This window comes from Cygnus atratus, chromosome 16 (assembly GCF_013377495.2).
Source record: "Cygnus atratus isolate AKBS03 ecotype Queensland, Australia chromosome 16, CAtr_DNAZoo_HiC_assembly, whole genome shotgun sequence".
Taxonomy (NCBI): Eukaryota; Metazoa; Chordata; class Aves; order Anseriformes; family Anatidae; genus Cygnus; species Cygnus atratus.
The window spans coordinates 15085204-15099485 of record NC_066377.1 but is presented as its reverse complement, the minus strand read 5'-3'; the positions used below and the strand labels follow the sequence as shown (position 1 = coordinate 15099485).

The window sequence follows — 14282 nt, the reverse complement described above, 5'->3', positions numbered from 1 at the left end:
CCTCTATTAAAACATCAGAACGATTAGCTTTCCAGTATTTAAAATAAGCCCTAAAGCTTATACAGCAGGCAATGAAGCAACAGCACATCAGTTTCACATTCTCAAATATCCTTTATTTTCTACTTACTGCACACCCTTCTTCCTCATGTAATCCTTCTTTTCTTAACTGTATTTTCTCTAAGGGACGCAAATAAGGACTGTCCCAACAAAACCATTCATCATATCTATGGTTCCAGCGTTTGAAATGGATAAGCACTTTTCCTTCTTCATAATCAATTTCTTCAATATGAGCTGGATACCTGGACACAACAGAGATCAAAATATTTCAGTTAAGAATGAAGATGTCCCATATGCTTACTCTAACTACAGCGTATACATTACATGCAGATTGCTTTCTGCATGATCAAAAGCAAAATAGATGAAGACTGCTTGATCAGGTGTGGTGGGGATCCATGTCACTGTACCTAACAACCTTTAGTTTCTACAATCTCAGTATTATTGGACTTATTACTTGTATAAGCAGTAAAGATTCTACAGATGACTTGGAGCTCAGTACAGAATGAATCCCAGAACTGAACAACATAAAAGCAAGCACTGGTTACAGGAAGAAAAGACAACTGAGGAGTTTCTAGTCTGGGGTGGAAAAACATAGCTAGAGATCAGTAAGTCAAAAAAGCTTTCCCCATACCTAGAAATTTTACATGTACACAAAATTGATAGATTCAGCTCCCTCTTAACAACATCTGAAGGTCAATACACTAACTTCTCCCAGAGATACCCATCAACGTGTCATAAATTGCCTCTTCAGTTTAACTGTAGAAGCCTAATGTAGACACTAAACCCAATTTAAGTTTTGGATTCTTAAAGTTAAATTCCATCTTCAAAGTCCTAGGAATTTCAAACACAAGGCTCTTGGTATACTGAAAGCACAGGAACCAGCGAGAGGGCACACACAGGGATTTCTCATCAGGAAGACCTCAATCTATGCATTTCTTTAATTGCATTGGTAATTTGCAATTTAAGTATGTATTTCAGAATCACAGCACATTTCACTATCCCAACTGAAGATAACACCCCAAATATTGAAATTTTCCCTCTGCAGTAATAGCACCAGGAGAAAACCTTCACTTGTCAATGTTTTTCTTCCAGATAACTGGAAACAAGACCCCACTGAATTCTGGAACAAAGGCCTAAAAGAAAAAAAAAAAAAAAAAACACCCTCAAACCCACAAGTATTCTTTACCTAATAAATCACACTTATAGATCACACTTAAGAAGACAGAACAAGGGGTAGGGGCAGAAAAACGTGGCATTTCAAAAGGATGCCTAACACTAAAAATAAAACTAAAAAAGAATGAATTGAGACTTAAAATACAATACAGAGTATTACTTTACAAACCCATACAGACCAAAAGAAAGGTTACCTACAACTGAAATCCTTCAGAAGATATGAGATGTCCGTAACTTCTTCAAAAAGAGCTGCAAATACTCCACACCAGAGACTTGCACTGCAGCCACAACCTAAGGCCCTGCCTAAAACCACATACCTCACCTCACGCTTTGCCATTAGTTCGTTCCTGTATATTATCAGGACACATGCAGCAAAGGCTATAGAGGAGAAAGAAAATAGGATAGGAGATACTTATGGTAGGGTTATCTTTACTCCTTCCTTCCTAAGAAGTAACTTCCTTTTTTGGGTGATGGCCAAGAGACGTCGCATTTACAGAATCACAGAATCATCCAGGTTGGAAGAGACCTCCAAGATCACCTAGTCCAACCTCTGACCTAACACTAACAAGTCCTCCACTAAACCATATCACTAAGCTCTATATCTAAACGTCTCTTAAAGACCTGCAGGGATGGTGACTCAACCACTTCCCTGGGCAGCCCATTCCAATGCCTAACAACCCTTTCGGTAAAGAAGTTCTTCCTAATATCCAACCTAAACCTCCCCTGGTGCAACTTGAGCCCATTCCCCCTCATCCTGTCACCAGGCACGTGGGAGAACAGACCAACCCCCACCTCGCTACAGCCTCCTTTAAGGTACCTACAGAGTGCGATAAGGTCACCCCTGAGCCTCCTCTTCTCCAGGCTGAACAACCCCAGCTCCCTCAGCCGCTCCTCATAAGACTTGTTCTCCAGACCCCTCACCAGCTTCGTTGCCCTTCTCTGGACTTGCTCGAGCACCTCCGTGTCCTTCTTGTAGTGAGGGGCCCAAACCTGAACACAGTACTCGAGGTGCGGCCTCACCAGAGCCGAGTACAGGGGGACAATCACTTCCCTAGCCCTGCTGGCCACACTGCTTCTTACACAAGCCAGGATGCTGTTGGCCTTCTTGGCCACCTGAGCACACTGCTGGCTCATACTCAGCCGACTCTCAACCAATACTCCCAGGTCCTTCTCTGCCAGGCAGCTTTCCAACCACTCATCTCCCAGCCTGTAGCACTGTTTGGGGTTGTGCCCCAGGTGCAGGACCCGGCACTTGGCCTTGTTGAACTTCATACAGTTGGCCTCAGCCCATTGGTCCAGATAAACCCAAAACTGCTCAGGTTAATAAGGAAGAAAGATTCAGAGTCCTTCCACATATAACACAGTTCTATTAAAGGTAGCTTTCTCTTACATATCTCAGCAACTACAAAACACTCAGCAGAGGTAACTACAAAAATCATTACCCAGTTCCCTGCATAGAACAGCAAAAATGGAGGCAAGAATTTCCAGGCCCTCTCAATGAGAGACCAGCAGAAGGAAGTTCTTGCCTGAAGCTCATCCAGATTCTCAAAGATAAAGAGGGATACTGATAAAGAATGATCAAGAACAGACTTGAACTAATGATCTGTTCTACAAAGACATCCATCTCTGATAAACCCACGCAATCCACTGATTTTCTCCTGCAGGGGAGAGACATGCTCACGCGACAGGAGCCAACAAACTATACAGTCCAAGACTATTTCCTTCTTCATACAGGGAAAGGAAGAACAGGATCCTTCACCACAAGAACTGCCATCTGGGAACCGTGCACCAGTATCATATGCACCATATGCACCTATTCCATCACACCTTCTAAAGGCCCCCTGATAGTGGGAGAGACACTGATCTATCAACAAGAGCAGCAAAAACATACTTGACAGTAAGACTCAATTTTTAGCCTGGCTGAGAGCCAGTGTGGGTGAACTGCAGTTCCTGGATAACATACGGGAAAGTCTGAACATCTTCCCTTTTTGAGGCAACCACCGTCAGTGAACAACGTTCAGTGCTCAACTGGAACACAAAATCTACTAGAAGCTCTGCTACATCTAGCCAGAAACTTCAACGGCCCTCCCCAATGTTACCTTCCTTTCAGCTACAAAGCTCCATGGCACTGCCTTGTGCCTGGAAACTTTAAAGTGAAGAAAAGAAGTTCACAGGTTCTCAACAGCTCTGAGCACTACACATTGACACTGCAAGCTTCCTTCCTCCAGCATTTATCCCCTAGCCTTCGAAGTGTTGAGCAAGCATGCCACTTCAGGAGGCACAAGTCCACACAGATATACACAGAAGTGCTAGAAGCAATAGAGCATATCCCTATAAACATTCATAAAAAGCATATCCAAAAAGCCTGTGAACTTGCCATGGGACAGAGGTAACTTAAGGAACTTGTTTAATCAGGAAAACACACTATGGAAGGATATGCAAAGCGAAAAGCCAACAGCTGAATGAAGTCTGGACTACAAGGCATGAAAAGCGCAGACTGCCATGCATCCAGGTATGGGTCATCCTCTCCCAAACCACAAAGGAAGCAGTAAGCTGGCTTAATGGGCTTTCAGAGCAACTAACTGATTTGGGGCAAGAAATCACTGGCAGAGACTGATTTGAGTATTTACCCAACAACCTGTGAAAAACAAGCTGCAATCAGACCACTTTGTACGATTTATCAGGAGACTAAAACAAATGGCCTTCCAGCTCAATTCAAAAGGAACCGTGAGTTTGCATCTTTCAAGGCCTTATGCCTAATGAGCTAACTAAACAGCAAGTAAGGGAAAACCTCCAAGAAGCACAAACTATGGGAATAAGTTTTGATAAGAACACCCAAGCAACAGTCAAAATCTCAAAACAGCATAACTCTCATCAGACAGGGATTAGCAGTGACTAGCAACTTCAGACTACAGCTGTCAGAGCATAGCAAACAACATGAAAATAAGTTTCTTGTACAGACAAGTGTAAACCCTTCCCTTTTCTTTGTAGGAGTATTTGGAAATTCAAAAATCACAGTGCTGACTGAAGTACTTCCCCTCTCTCAGTACTGGAATAATTTGTATCTCTTTCCTATATACTTAATTGCAAGTGCTGTAACACCCCTTTTTTTCCTGGAGCTAGGAAGGGATGAGCTTAGTGTAGTCAAGACAACGCTAAGAAGAACAGAAATGTCTAGGAGGACAACAGCTATGAGCTTCTATCCTTTCAGTAGTGGAACAAAATTCTGACAGCATGAACAATTAAACAACCTTTACCGTAACAGGGCAGTACAATTATCCTAGCAAGAGTAATCTTGATCTCAATATTCGAGAACCTCAACTAGAATCAAAAGTTTCTTTATAACCATTTTATTTGCACAGCAAATGAAAGAACTAGAAAGAGGTGTTATTAAAGTATGGTAATACAAGAGATGTCACTGTTCGCTACTGGAGGCATCCAGAGCAGTGTCATCCTTTTTCTGTTAAGAAACCAGATCTGGGGCTAGCCAACAGTGAAGATTTTAAATGATCCAGTTCAAAAAGTGTCAAGAACTCAATTCAGCAGGGACAGCATGTGCACCTGAGTCATCATCACAGCTGGCCTCTTTAGGACCCTCTAGCCTCAGGATCGCGCTACCAGAGCAGTCCCACTACTCCATCCTCTGAACCCCAGCACTGTGTACCCAGAGAACATTGTGCATGCATGAAGGCCCATCTGATGGACAGAGCTCTTCCCCTTTAGTGCCTTAAGGTTAGCAGACATTGTCAGAGGTCCTTCATGCCAGCCCTGATGTGTCAGCCAAGCCTTTAAAATAAGACAAGCACCATAAGTACTCACTGTACTCTCTGGAGCTCAAGCCTAGGTTACCCAGACAACCAACATCAGGAATTTAAGCACACATTCAATACATTATGATCATTAAGATACACCAAAGCAACCTTTGATATGCGATCTAAGTGACACAACATTCACTTTGCAGTCCGGCAAGGAGCAGCTGTTACATTGACTCCTCTGCTGGCATGTGCAAACTTTTTCTATTCAATAGGGTTGGGAGGCTGGCATCATATCCAAACACCGTGGAAGTCCTGAACTAGCATTCCAGGGCAAGAGTTGTTGCCATGAAAGGGAGGTAAATGAGGCTCTGATATGAAACACTTTCCAAAGCACTACTGCAATTTGAGAAGCAATACCGGCCCACTAATTGACTAGTGTGTTTGGTATTGAGCACAGAAATCAAAGGCAGCCCTCTGTTAAAGAGGAGACTTCCTCTTTAAGTACCAAGAAAGCAACAAAACAAAAAGCTTGGACCTCTGAAGATCTAGAAGGAAAAGAGAAAGCACTTGGAAACAGAAAATTTTATATCCACATAAAAGGAGTGCATTGTAGCCGTATCAGAGAGTGGTCCTGTTCATGCAGGGGCAGGTGAAAGTACCACAGGAAAATAGTCTGCTGTCCTCTACAAATCCATACCTTCTATGAAAGAGATTGGACAGGTGTCCCCAGTCTGTCACTGCTAATACTGCTAAGAGAAAATAAGCCCTCAGTTCTTAAAGGTTTGGGTTCATAACCCCTTAATACAGAAATATATAGAGATTACCAGTCAAGGAAACGTGGACTTTCTGACCCAGGTTTCCAAAACTCAGCAAGCAAAGAAAAAAAATCAAAACTAAGTTGCAGAACAGCATACAAGACACGTCATTTAAAATCAAGAGCTTTTAAAAAACAAACATGTTTGGTTTTGGACACTTAGTACATACAAAATTCAATTTTAAGTCAAGGGATATGTGGAAAGTAGTGGGTGTTGAATTCCATCCCAGCCTGCCAAGTTTTCCCACGTAAGAGCTACATACTCATACTTCGAGCCACTGTTGTTCTCCAAACATGTCAGATAGGTAGTCACTAACCAGAATTTTTAGTCTTACTCAAATGTGATCTATACTAAACTGTACCTCTAGTAAGCCTACACTACAGACAGGCTAAGAAACCTTTTCTGTAGGCTTGACAATTATTTCTTGTATACACAAAGCTCAAGAATACAAAAGATACATGCAGATTCGGACTGAAGCCTTACCTATGCAACTCTCAGTCACACAGGAAAGGCAACATAAAATATAACTTAATATTTGCGCTTCATGTTCTTTCCATAAAGAGCTACATTTAACATTATCTAAACAGAAGGTTTGAAGTTGGCTCAAACTTAGCCCAAATTGACTCAGTTACCCCAAGTTAACTTTTAGGCCTTTTTTCCCTCCTGCTGCAGTTGCTAAGTCTTCTTCCTCACAACTCGAGTCTGCAAGACAAGCTCAATAGCATTCCAAACTTAATAGCATTTCCCCATCCAGTTCATTAATTTGGTGGCTGACCACCCTCAGGCTATAACAAGTTTCAGACTTTAAAGCCTACAACTTCTTAACAGCAATGGGAAAGGAAATACTGAGGAACTACCTCAGGTACTCTCTACTTCAAAGGATTTATCTCTTCACAATGACTACTCTGTGTATAGCACAGAATTTAAAATGTGAATTCCAGAGTACCAGTCTGAAGCCCTGCTAGGTCTATGTAGTCCTATTTCCCAGACATATAGCACTAGTACACATTTTAAAAGGCCAGCACACCAGATCAGCACGTATTGCCCATTTTAAGCACTGGTATATAAACTGCTAGAAATTAACCACTTTCCTAAAAACAAACGACCAGGACTCTAAATACGGTATCAATATAAAATGTTTAATATATTAAAGACTTAGAGTTAATATAATATGAATGTTTTTAAAAATATACCAGTTTTTTAATCTGTCACGGGCTTCCAACTGGGCTCCCACCTCAAAGTTGATCCCTCTTCTATTCGGAGGATGTTTTGTCATTTTGTAAAATCAACACTGCTGATTTTATTCCCCTGAAAAATGCAATTAAATATCAATCACTAATCAAGACACATACAAAATAAACTTATGCACCATAACCCCCAAAAGCTAGATGTTAAGGGACCCTAGTATTTCTTGTTCACAGGAAGTAGTGGGGACAATTACCTCTTAAACAAGAGTTCCCAAGTGACAGTGTGCAGAATCATTCAAGAAATGTGTTCAAAAGGATAGCTACCAGACAAGGAAAGATTGAAGCTCAACCTTTGTCTGTCAGTCAATTAAGAACTCCGCAACCCAATGTTTATTCAAGACTGAGAGAAAAGTTTCATGTTATTTCCCCCCTCCCCTTCCTGGTTTTAATGAAAAAAAGGAATCCAGTAAATAGGAAGTGGGCAAAAACATACACAGTAACAATCTTTCAAAATCTACTATGTTAGTGAAACACTCTTGAATACTATGTCACCTCATCACTACAAATGCAGGAGTTTAAAGAATTACGCAGATACTTTAACCAACTTTAGAAAACTGCCTAAACTGTTTCCATATTTATGTTTTCTTCCCTCTTCTCCACCATTTTAACCAGAAAGAAAAAAGTCTCTTAACACATATTTCCAACAGATAAACATTTTAAGAAATCTTGCCAAAGGTACATTTTGTATAAAGCCTGATCAGGAGCTACTTCTCCCAGATTTCTGTCCGTCACTTCCCACAATTACAAGATACAAATTATGATCCGTTCCTGTAGTCTTTAAGCTCACAAGATCCAAAAATTTGAGTATGCTTTATAGCCTACAGTAAGAAGACATTACAGAATATCACAGAATGTTTGGGTTGGAAGGAGCCTTAAAGCCCACCCAGCCCCAACCCTTGCCGTGGGCAGGGGCCCCTGCCCCCAGCCCAGACTACCCCCGACCCCATCCAGCCTGGCCTTGGGCACTGCCAGGGATGGGGCATCCACAGCTCCTCTGGGCAACCTGGACCAGGGCCTCACTGCCCTCAGAGGGAAGAGCTTCCTCCTATATCTTGAGGATTCAAATAAAGGTGTATAAAATGGATGCAAATTAAATTAAAAAAAACAAAACTGTCTCATGCTACAAGAATGAGTAGACATGCACAGGCATCTGAAGTAAGCAGTAGCATTTTGTTTCACAGGATAGATTAACAGCAATGACATCTGCTGAGCTGCACCTATAAAAAGATTAACATTATTTTATGAAGAACTACTCAGAGTTCAAACGTGGTTTGAAAACCAAAAATCTTTAAGAAAGTCATAAAGCTTCTATTGCAGAGAAAAGCTATTCCACTGACACACTTTCTATACCAGGCCATTTGTCATGGGAGGGCCACATAGGCACCCCCACAACCTCAAGCATCACAAGCACATTACAAAGAAACTGCTCTACCAAAAGATTACCTGTTCTCTTCCTCTGAAGCACAGCTTTATACCTACCTTCTCTACTATTAAAACAGCCTGCAAATGTATGGGGAAAAAAAAACTGCTACTGGCAGCAAGCTCAATTCACTACACAGTGATTCATTGACACTACCTGCAAGATATTTTAGCCACCTAGGAACTGAGAATCACTGCAAGTTACTTTTCTAGAGTATCTGATAAACAGCTGACTAACCCAGCATGGCTCTGAATCAGTCCAGGAACCAGAACCAGTGCTGTCTTACATGGCTAGACATTTGGGGGTGTGGGTGTTACCTTCCAGCTCCATAGCTTTTAATTAGAAAAGGGGAGGGGAAAAGAAATTAAAGAAGACTGGGGGGGTTACATTCTGAAGAAAAAACACTAAGAATAAAAAAAAAATCCCACCAACAACTAACACTATTCTGAAAATCTAAGAAGTAACTGAAAATTTATTTTTTCTTTTTTAAACAGCTTATCCACCTACACCTCAAACATCCTCTACTTCCTCAACAGATCTACATCAATGAAATATCACTTTCTGGCATTAGCAACAGAATTCAATGCCTCCCAACAGAGTTGACATACATGTTGCTTAATGCTTGTAACACAGGAGAACTTGGGGCTGCAAGTTGACTCTTGTCCAAGTGAACTTACTTTTTTCCATTTCACTGACAGGGACACGCAAAGACCAAGTACTCCTAAATGCCACAAGTACGCTAATGAAGCTCTACAGGGGAGCCCCCTTCAGGAAGAGCTGCAAGGCACTCATTCCAGCTCGCCTGCAAGAGGAGCATACCAGCCTCATGACTTCAGTAGCAGTATCTCGTACAATAGGGCTTCTACACATAAACATCAGCAACTTTGGCAAGGAAGGTCTTAAGGTTTCAGTTAAATATCAAAATAAAAAGAATTAAAGAGCATCACAACAAAAGGGAAACCTGAAAAAACAGAAATCATTTAATTTTATTTAGAGGGGCTGCAAGTCCTCTAAAACTGAACTTTCCTCCTCACAGCTAGTCAGCTGAACATCACCATTTGTTAGAGCACACACTTACTACCCCTCACCAACTCAGCCAAGCCTGTTACAAGGCAGCTGATCAGGAAGTTGAACAAGAGCAAAAAATTTAAGGAAAAAACCACCCACATCACCACCCCTTCCCCACGTTCTTCCTTCCTCTCCCCTTCTGCATCATGAAACTTGGGCTCCTTTGGGTTCTCACATCCCTCTGATCCTATTTAACTCAATCCAGCAGTCCCTATGCTTACATGCCCTGCAAACCAGGCTGTCTTCTTCACTTGCAGCTTGTTTCAGGAATGGCTTCCTCCAGCAGATATATACTTGCCAGAACGTTACACAACACAGATAAATTGGTAAAGGAGCTCAAGAGTTCTACACTTAAATGTACAGCCCTAGAGAAAGGCTGAAAGCAGATGATAAAACCTTTACTGGGAGCCATCACATAGCTCTTCATGAACAGGGCCAACAGGCAAACCTAAACCCCTCCATGTTGCACCAGCATGACCTTGACCTTCTGGAGTACCTCGCTGCTCAGAAAGACAACACTGAACACAGCGTTTTTCCTCTGCTTCATGGTTCATACCTTAGGTTCTCTGTCCACTCCTGCTGTAACTACCTAAAAACTTTAGACTATACCAGAACAGATTATTAAAAACAACTCCAGACGGTCTCTAGCAGAAAATTAATTTATACTGACTTGGCAACTAAAACAAGACACAGGCAGGCCTTTCACTTTGGTAACTCCGGGAATCCATTTTCCTCAAGTGCTCAAGACCACAAGAAAAGCAAGTGGTGGTTACTAGATCTACCCCCAAAGCTGAAAGGCTTTTCTCTAAAGCTTCTTATTCCACTATAAAAATTAGAGGAGCATTTCAGAAACCATTACTTTAGAATTTGGACAAGTTGCTAGTTTCAACAGAAAGCATTTCCAAACCTGTGTGACTAGAAGCACATATTTCTGGTGTTTAAAAGAGAGAGCCTTACCTTCCCTGTAAGAGTCAGGGTGAAGTGATTTAGATTTAAAAGACTATTCAAACACTTACAGGTACCAATTAGGAAGGTACATTTATATGTAAGGACAATGCAGAGAAGAATACACTTAAATTAATAGATCCCTTTGGGAATCATGATTTTTGTCTTTCAGAACAAGCCTTCTGCTCCACTAAACAGGTCCTGCATACCCTCATCTGTAGCATTTCCTACTCTCTTCAGTATTAAGCTCCCATGAGTGCTTAGCCCCAAATCTGTTGCATCAGTAAGTTTTGACAAAAGAAGGTTTCTGTAGAAATTGAATAATTCTTTCATATTGTCATGTAAAATACGACTGAGCAGTTATGGCAGACTCACCAATACCAGCCTCTTATTTTCTCTCTGAAAACTGCAGAATCACTGCAGTCTTTTCCAAGCTACCTTTGCAAACAATGCCTTCCAAATCAATCGTGACTATGACTGAAACATTCCCTACAATCACACCAAAACAAAACCCTTCCTTTAAACCAGTTCCACTTCCAAACTGAGTACTACTTCAGTATTTCATAAGCAGCTTAGAAGGCAAATTCGCTCCCACAATTCAGCCTGTCTTTGTACTTTAACTGTGCCAAACCAGGGATCTCCCTCCACCCTGCCAACAGAGCCCAATTCACAAAAAACGAGGAACTCGATGAATAACCATAGTTCTCTGGCTTCATAAAGGAGCGTGGTTAGCTTTGGCAGATTGCATAAAAAAATAAAATACTTAAACACTCAGTACAAAACAGTGTTAAGTTTTATTTGGAGTGGTAAGCTTGCTGTCCAATTCCAACAGGCATTCTACATTACTGGTGGTTCCACAGGACTACAGAGAAGAGGAGACAGGGTAGGTAGGAAAGGTATCAGTTTAACAAAAAGCACTTGAGAAACCAGGAAGTGAAAGGAACCAGCAAGAGGTTGTCCTGCGTTCTTTGGAGATGCAGTACAAGCATAACTCAAAGCTGGACTTCTAAACCTAGCCCCAAGATTTGAAATATAGGTCCTATACAAGCAACAGAAAACCCAAGTGTATTTTGCTTCCTTTACATATAGCAGTATAAGCAGTTTCTATGCTAAGACAGGATAAGAGGGGATTCCACAAAGCATAAGCTGACTCTGCCATTCACTCCAGCACTAGACAGCATAACAATACTGCTAGCATATCTAAATGCACATTCTGAAACTGCCAAGGACCAAGTCCAATCACATTTTGCATGTAAGGTTTTTACTGCTCAGCAATAATTACTTTTGACCTCTTACTTATACCATCTGCATACATCATACCAGCCCTTGCATCAGTGGTAAAACAATGAAAGCCTCACCCAGTTTCCCCCCTACAATATGCATGCCCCCATCAGGAATGGTCAATCCAGAGAAGTCCATGGTCCCCACCACAATCGAAGACCTTGCAAGTGGATGACCACAGCCATGCTGTGCTGAAACCACAAACCTGCAGATGAGAAAAGGTAATGGCTGTATCAGACTGCAAAACAGTACTTAAAGACACCGTTTACATTATGAAATTCTAATGGCATCTTATGAAGACTAAGTATAAGAATCTCACAAACGTTTAACTACCACTTTTGAAAACTATTTTGGCACTGACTGGGGAGGCTGATTACAACAGACTTTTTTTTTTGCCTGTGCCATGCCTAACAAGTTTTGCCTAGAGCTTCAGTGCTACTGCGAAGTATGCCTCACTGTATTTTACCCTACGCTTAAAAAACAGTTCCTGTACCAGCTATTAATCTAAGCAATCCTCTGGACCTGCTTCATATTTTGTTTGTACACACCATTTCATAGCAAGATGAGAAAATTTCAGGACAAAACCATAAGTTACAGGAGATATGCTTATCACTGTTTTTTTTCCAAACACAATGCTGCAGATATTCAACCAAGTTCTTTTTTGGTCTCTTCTTTTCTTTTAATGCAATAGGAGCAAAAACAGGAAAAAAATCTGAATTAAACATGAAGACTATTAGACATTGCAACAAATTCCCAGGAACACTAACATCTCAATTTTTTCTACCCCAAGGCACTCCAAACAAGACACTAGACTACACGTAGTTGTACTTAGGTACACCTTGCAGGATTCTCAGCTAGATCTTAACCAATACTTACTTCTTGCTTTAGAAGTTTGCTAGACTCAATCACCTACACAGGAAATAAACTGCAACACAACACCTAAACTGGATCCTGAACTGATACTTGCAACTTCTGTAAGAGTAATACTGCATAGCTAACTCCTTAACACTGAAAACATTCGCTCAAAGCATAAAACTTAGCATTTTATTTCAGACATACTTCTGGTTTACAAATGTAGACTAACAAACTGACACCAGTAGAAAACCTACATTTACCCTCCTCTACATGGAGAAGCCAAGATTTACTCGAAGTACTCAGTGACAAAAGTGAAGAGGTGTTAGCAAACAAACTATCCTTCCTGGGTCAAGAAAGATCCTCATGTTCTCCCTAAGACAGCAAGAATGCCATTTTCAACCTATCAACAATATCACATACAACTACGCTGTTGATTCAAACTGGTGATGAGACCAACACGGAAGCAGATATTATGAACACAGGCAACTAAAAAAAACAGAGGAAAACATTTTTTCTGTAATGAAAATTATTTAGATTACCAAGTGCAATTAAAGAAATAAGTACTCAATACTGAAAAGAGTGCTTTTCAGTCATTTTATCTCCCACTTAGCTAGTCTGGTTTCTTCCTTTTTTTTTCCTGTCCTTGTAACACACTAATGATAAAAGACAAACACTCGCACGATGAACAAGCAAAAACATTTTGGAAAAGGGTTTAAGCCACATGAAGTAAAGCAGATTTTTCCTAAATAAAACAAACTACATTTAAGAAGAACTACTTTAACCAAACTGCTGTTTTTTCCTTCATCTGAAAGTCTGCAATGCCTGCTTTAAGAATACCAGAGTTAGATTTATAGGAATATGATCAACAGTGCCTTTGCAAGAATTAAGAAAAACATGAATTTAAAACAAAACTTTAAAAAGGTTAAAGAAAGAAAAGCTATGTTTAAGAAAACTGAAGATCCATGCTTATACTCACCAAGAAGAAACACGTTGCTTACTTGGCCACGTACATTCCAAACACTGCTGTACAACTATAGAAAATGAAAAAAATACTCATGAATTCTGAGACAATAAGTACTTCAGAGTTCAAAAAAAATACTTCCTCTACAGAGAATCATACAGTATCACCTCTGGAATATCAATTTAATCTGAAGATACTACAATACAGAGGGTCACCAGGCTGCTGTGATCCAAATTATAGATGAACTGCAAGGTCATTAAAGACATTCCACTCCCCTCTCCCCCCAAGTATCCTGGTCAAATTTCTCCATCACTTATCCTTGACGAAATAGAAGCCACCAGTAACTTTACTGTTATTGCTTCTTTCTGCACCAGGTATTTCAGAATAACTCCATAAAGTAAGCGAGTAGACAGCATATAAAACTTTGTACGTGCAACTTACTCAACATTCAAGCTACATATGTTTGAATAGATTATTAACAATTTAAATCTACCATGTAGTCAAAACTGCACTTAAAGAACATTATAGGATACCTTCAGTTTTATCATGCACATTGAGAATGTATAGCCCTAGACAAAACACGAGGCTAAATATCCAGCAGAGATGATCACAGTCTGTGCTCACCATCTCTTCTAAAAGACTGCTACACACAAAACAAGTTCCTACTGGTGGTTTTCTTTCTTTTACCTCATTTACAAAAATTTT

At 40.6% G+C, this 14282-nt stretch overlaps 1 protein-coding gene across 9 annotated transcripts in view; it reads right to left on the bottom strand.

The window, feature by feature from the left end:
• Window positions 1-14282, bottom strand: part of PHF20 (PHD finger protein 20) — a 78507-nt gene that overhangs the window by 57747 nt on the left and 6478 nt on the right. For 5 of the 9 annotated variants that reach the window (XM_050714021.1, XM_035548244.2, XM_035548247.2 and 2 more), the window contains 3 exons: window positions 13593-13647; window positions 6994-7108; window positions 128-299 (listed from right to left, as the gene is read on the bottom strand). In XM_050714021.1, coding sequence (XP_050569978.1) covers window positions 128-299; window positions 6994-7076 — 255 coding nt within the window. In that variant the 5' untranslated portion in view covers window positions 7077-7108; window positions 13593-13647. Of the gene's footprint in view, window positions 1-127; window positions 300-6993; window positions 7109-11838; window positions 11967-13592; window positions 13648-14282 lie in introns of all 9 variants that reach the window. The other 4 variants (XM_035548241.2, XM_035548245.2, XM_035548242.2 and 1 more) reach the window with 1 other exon arrangement.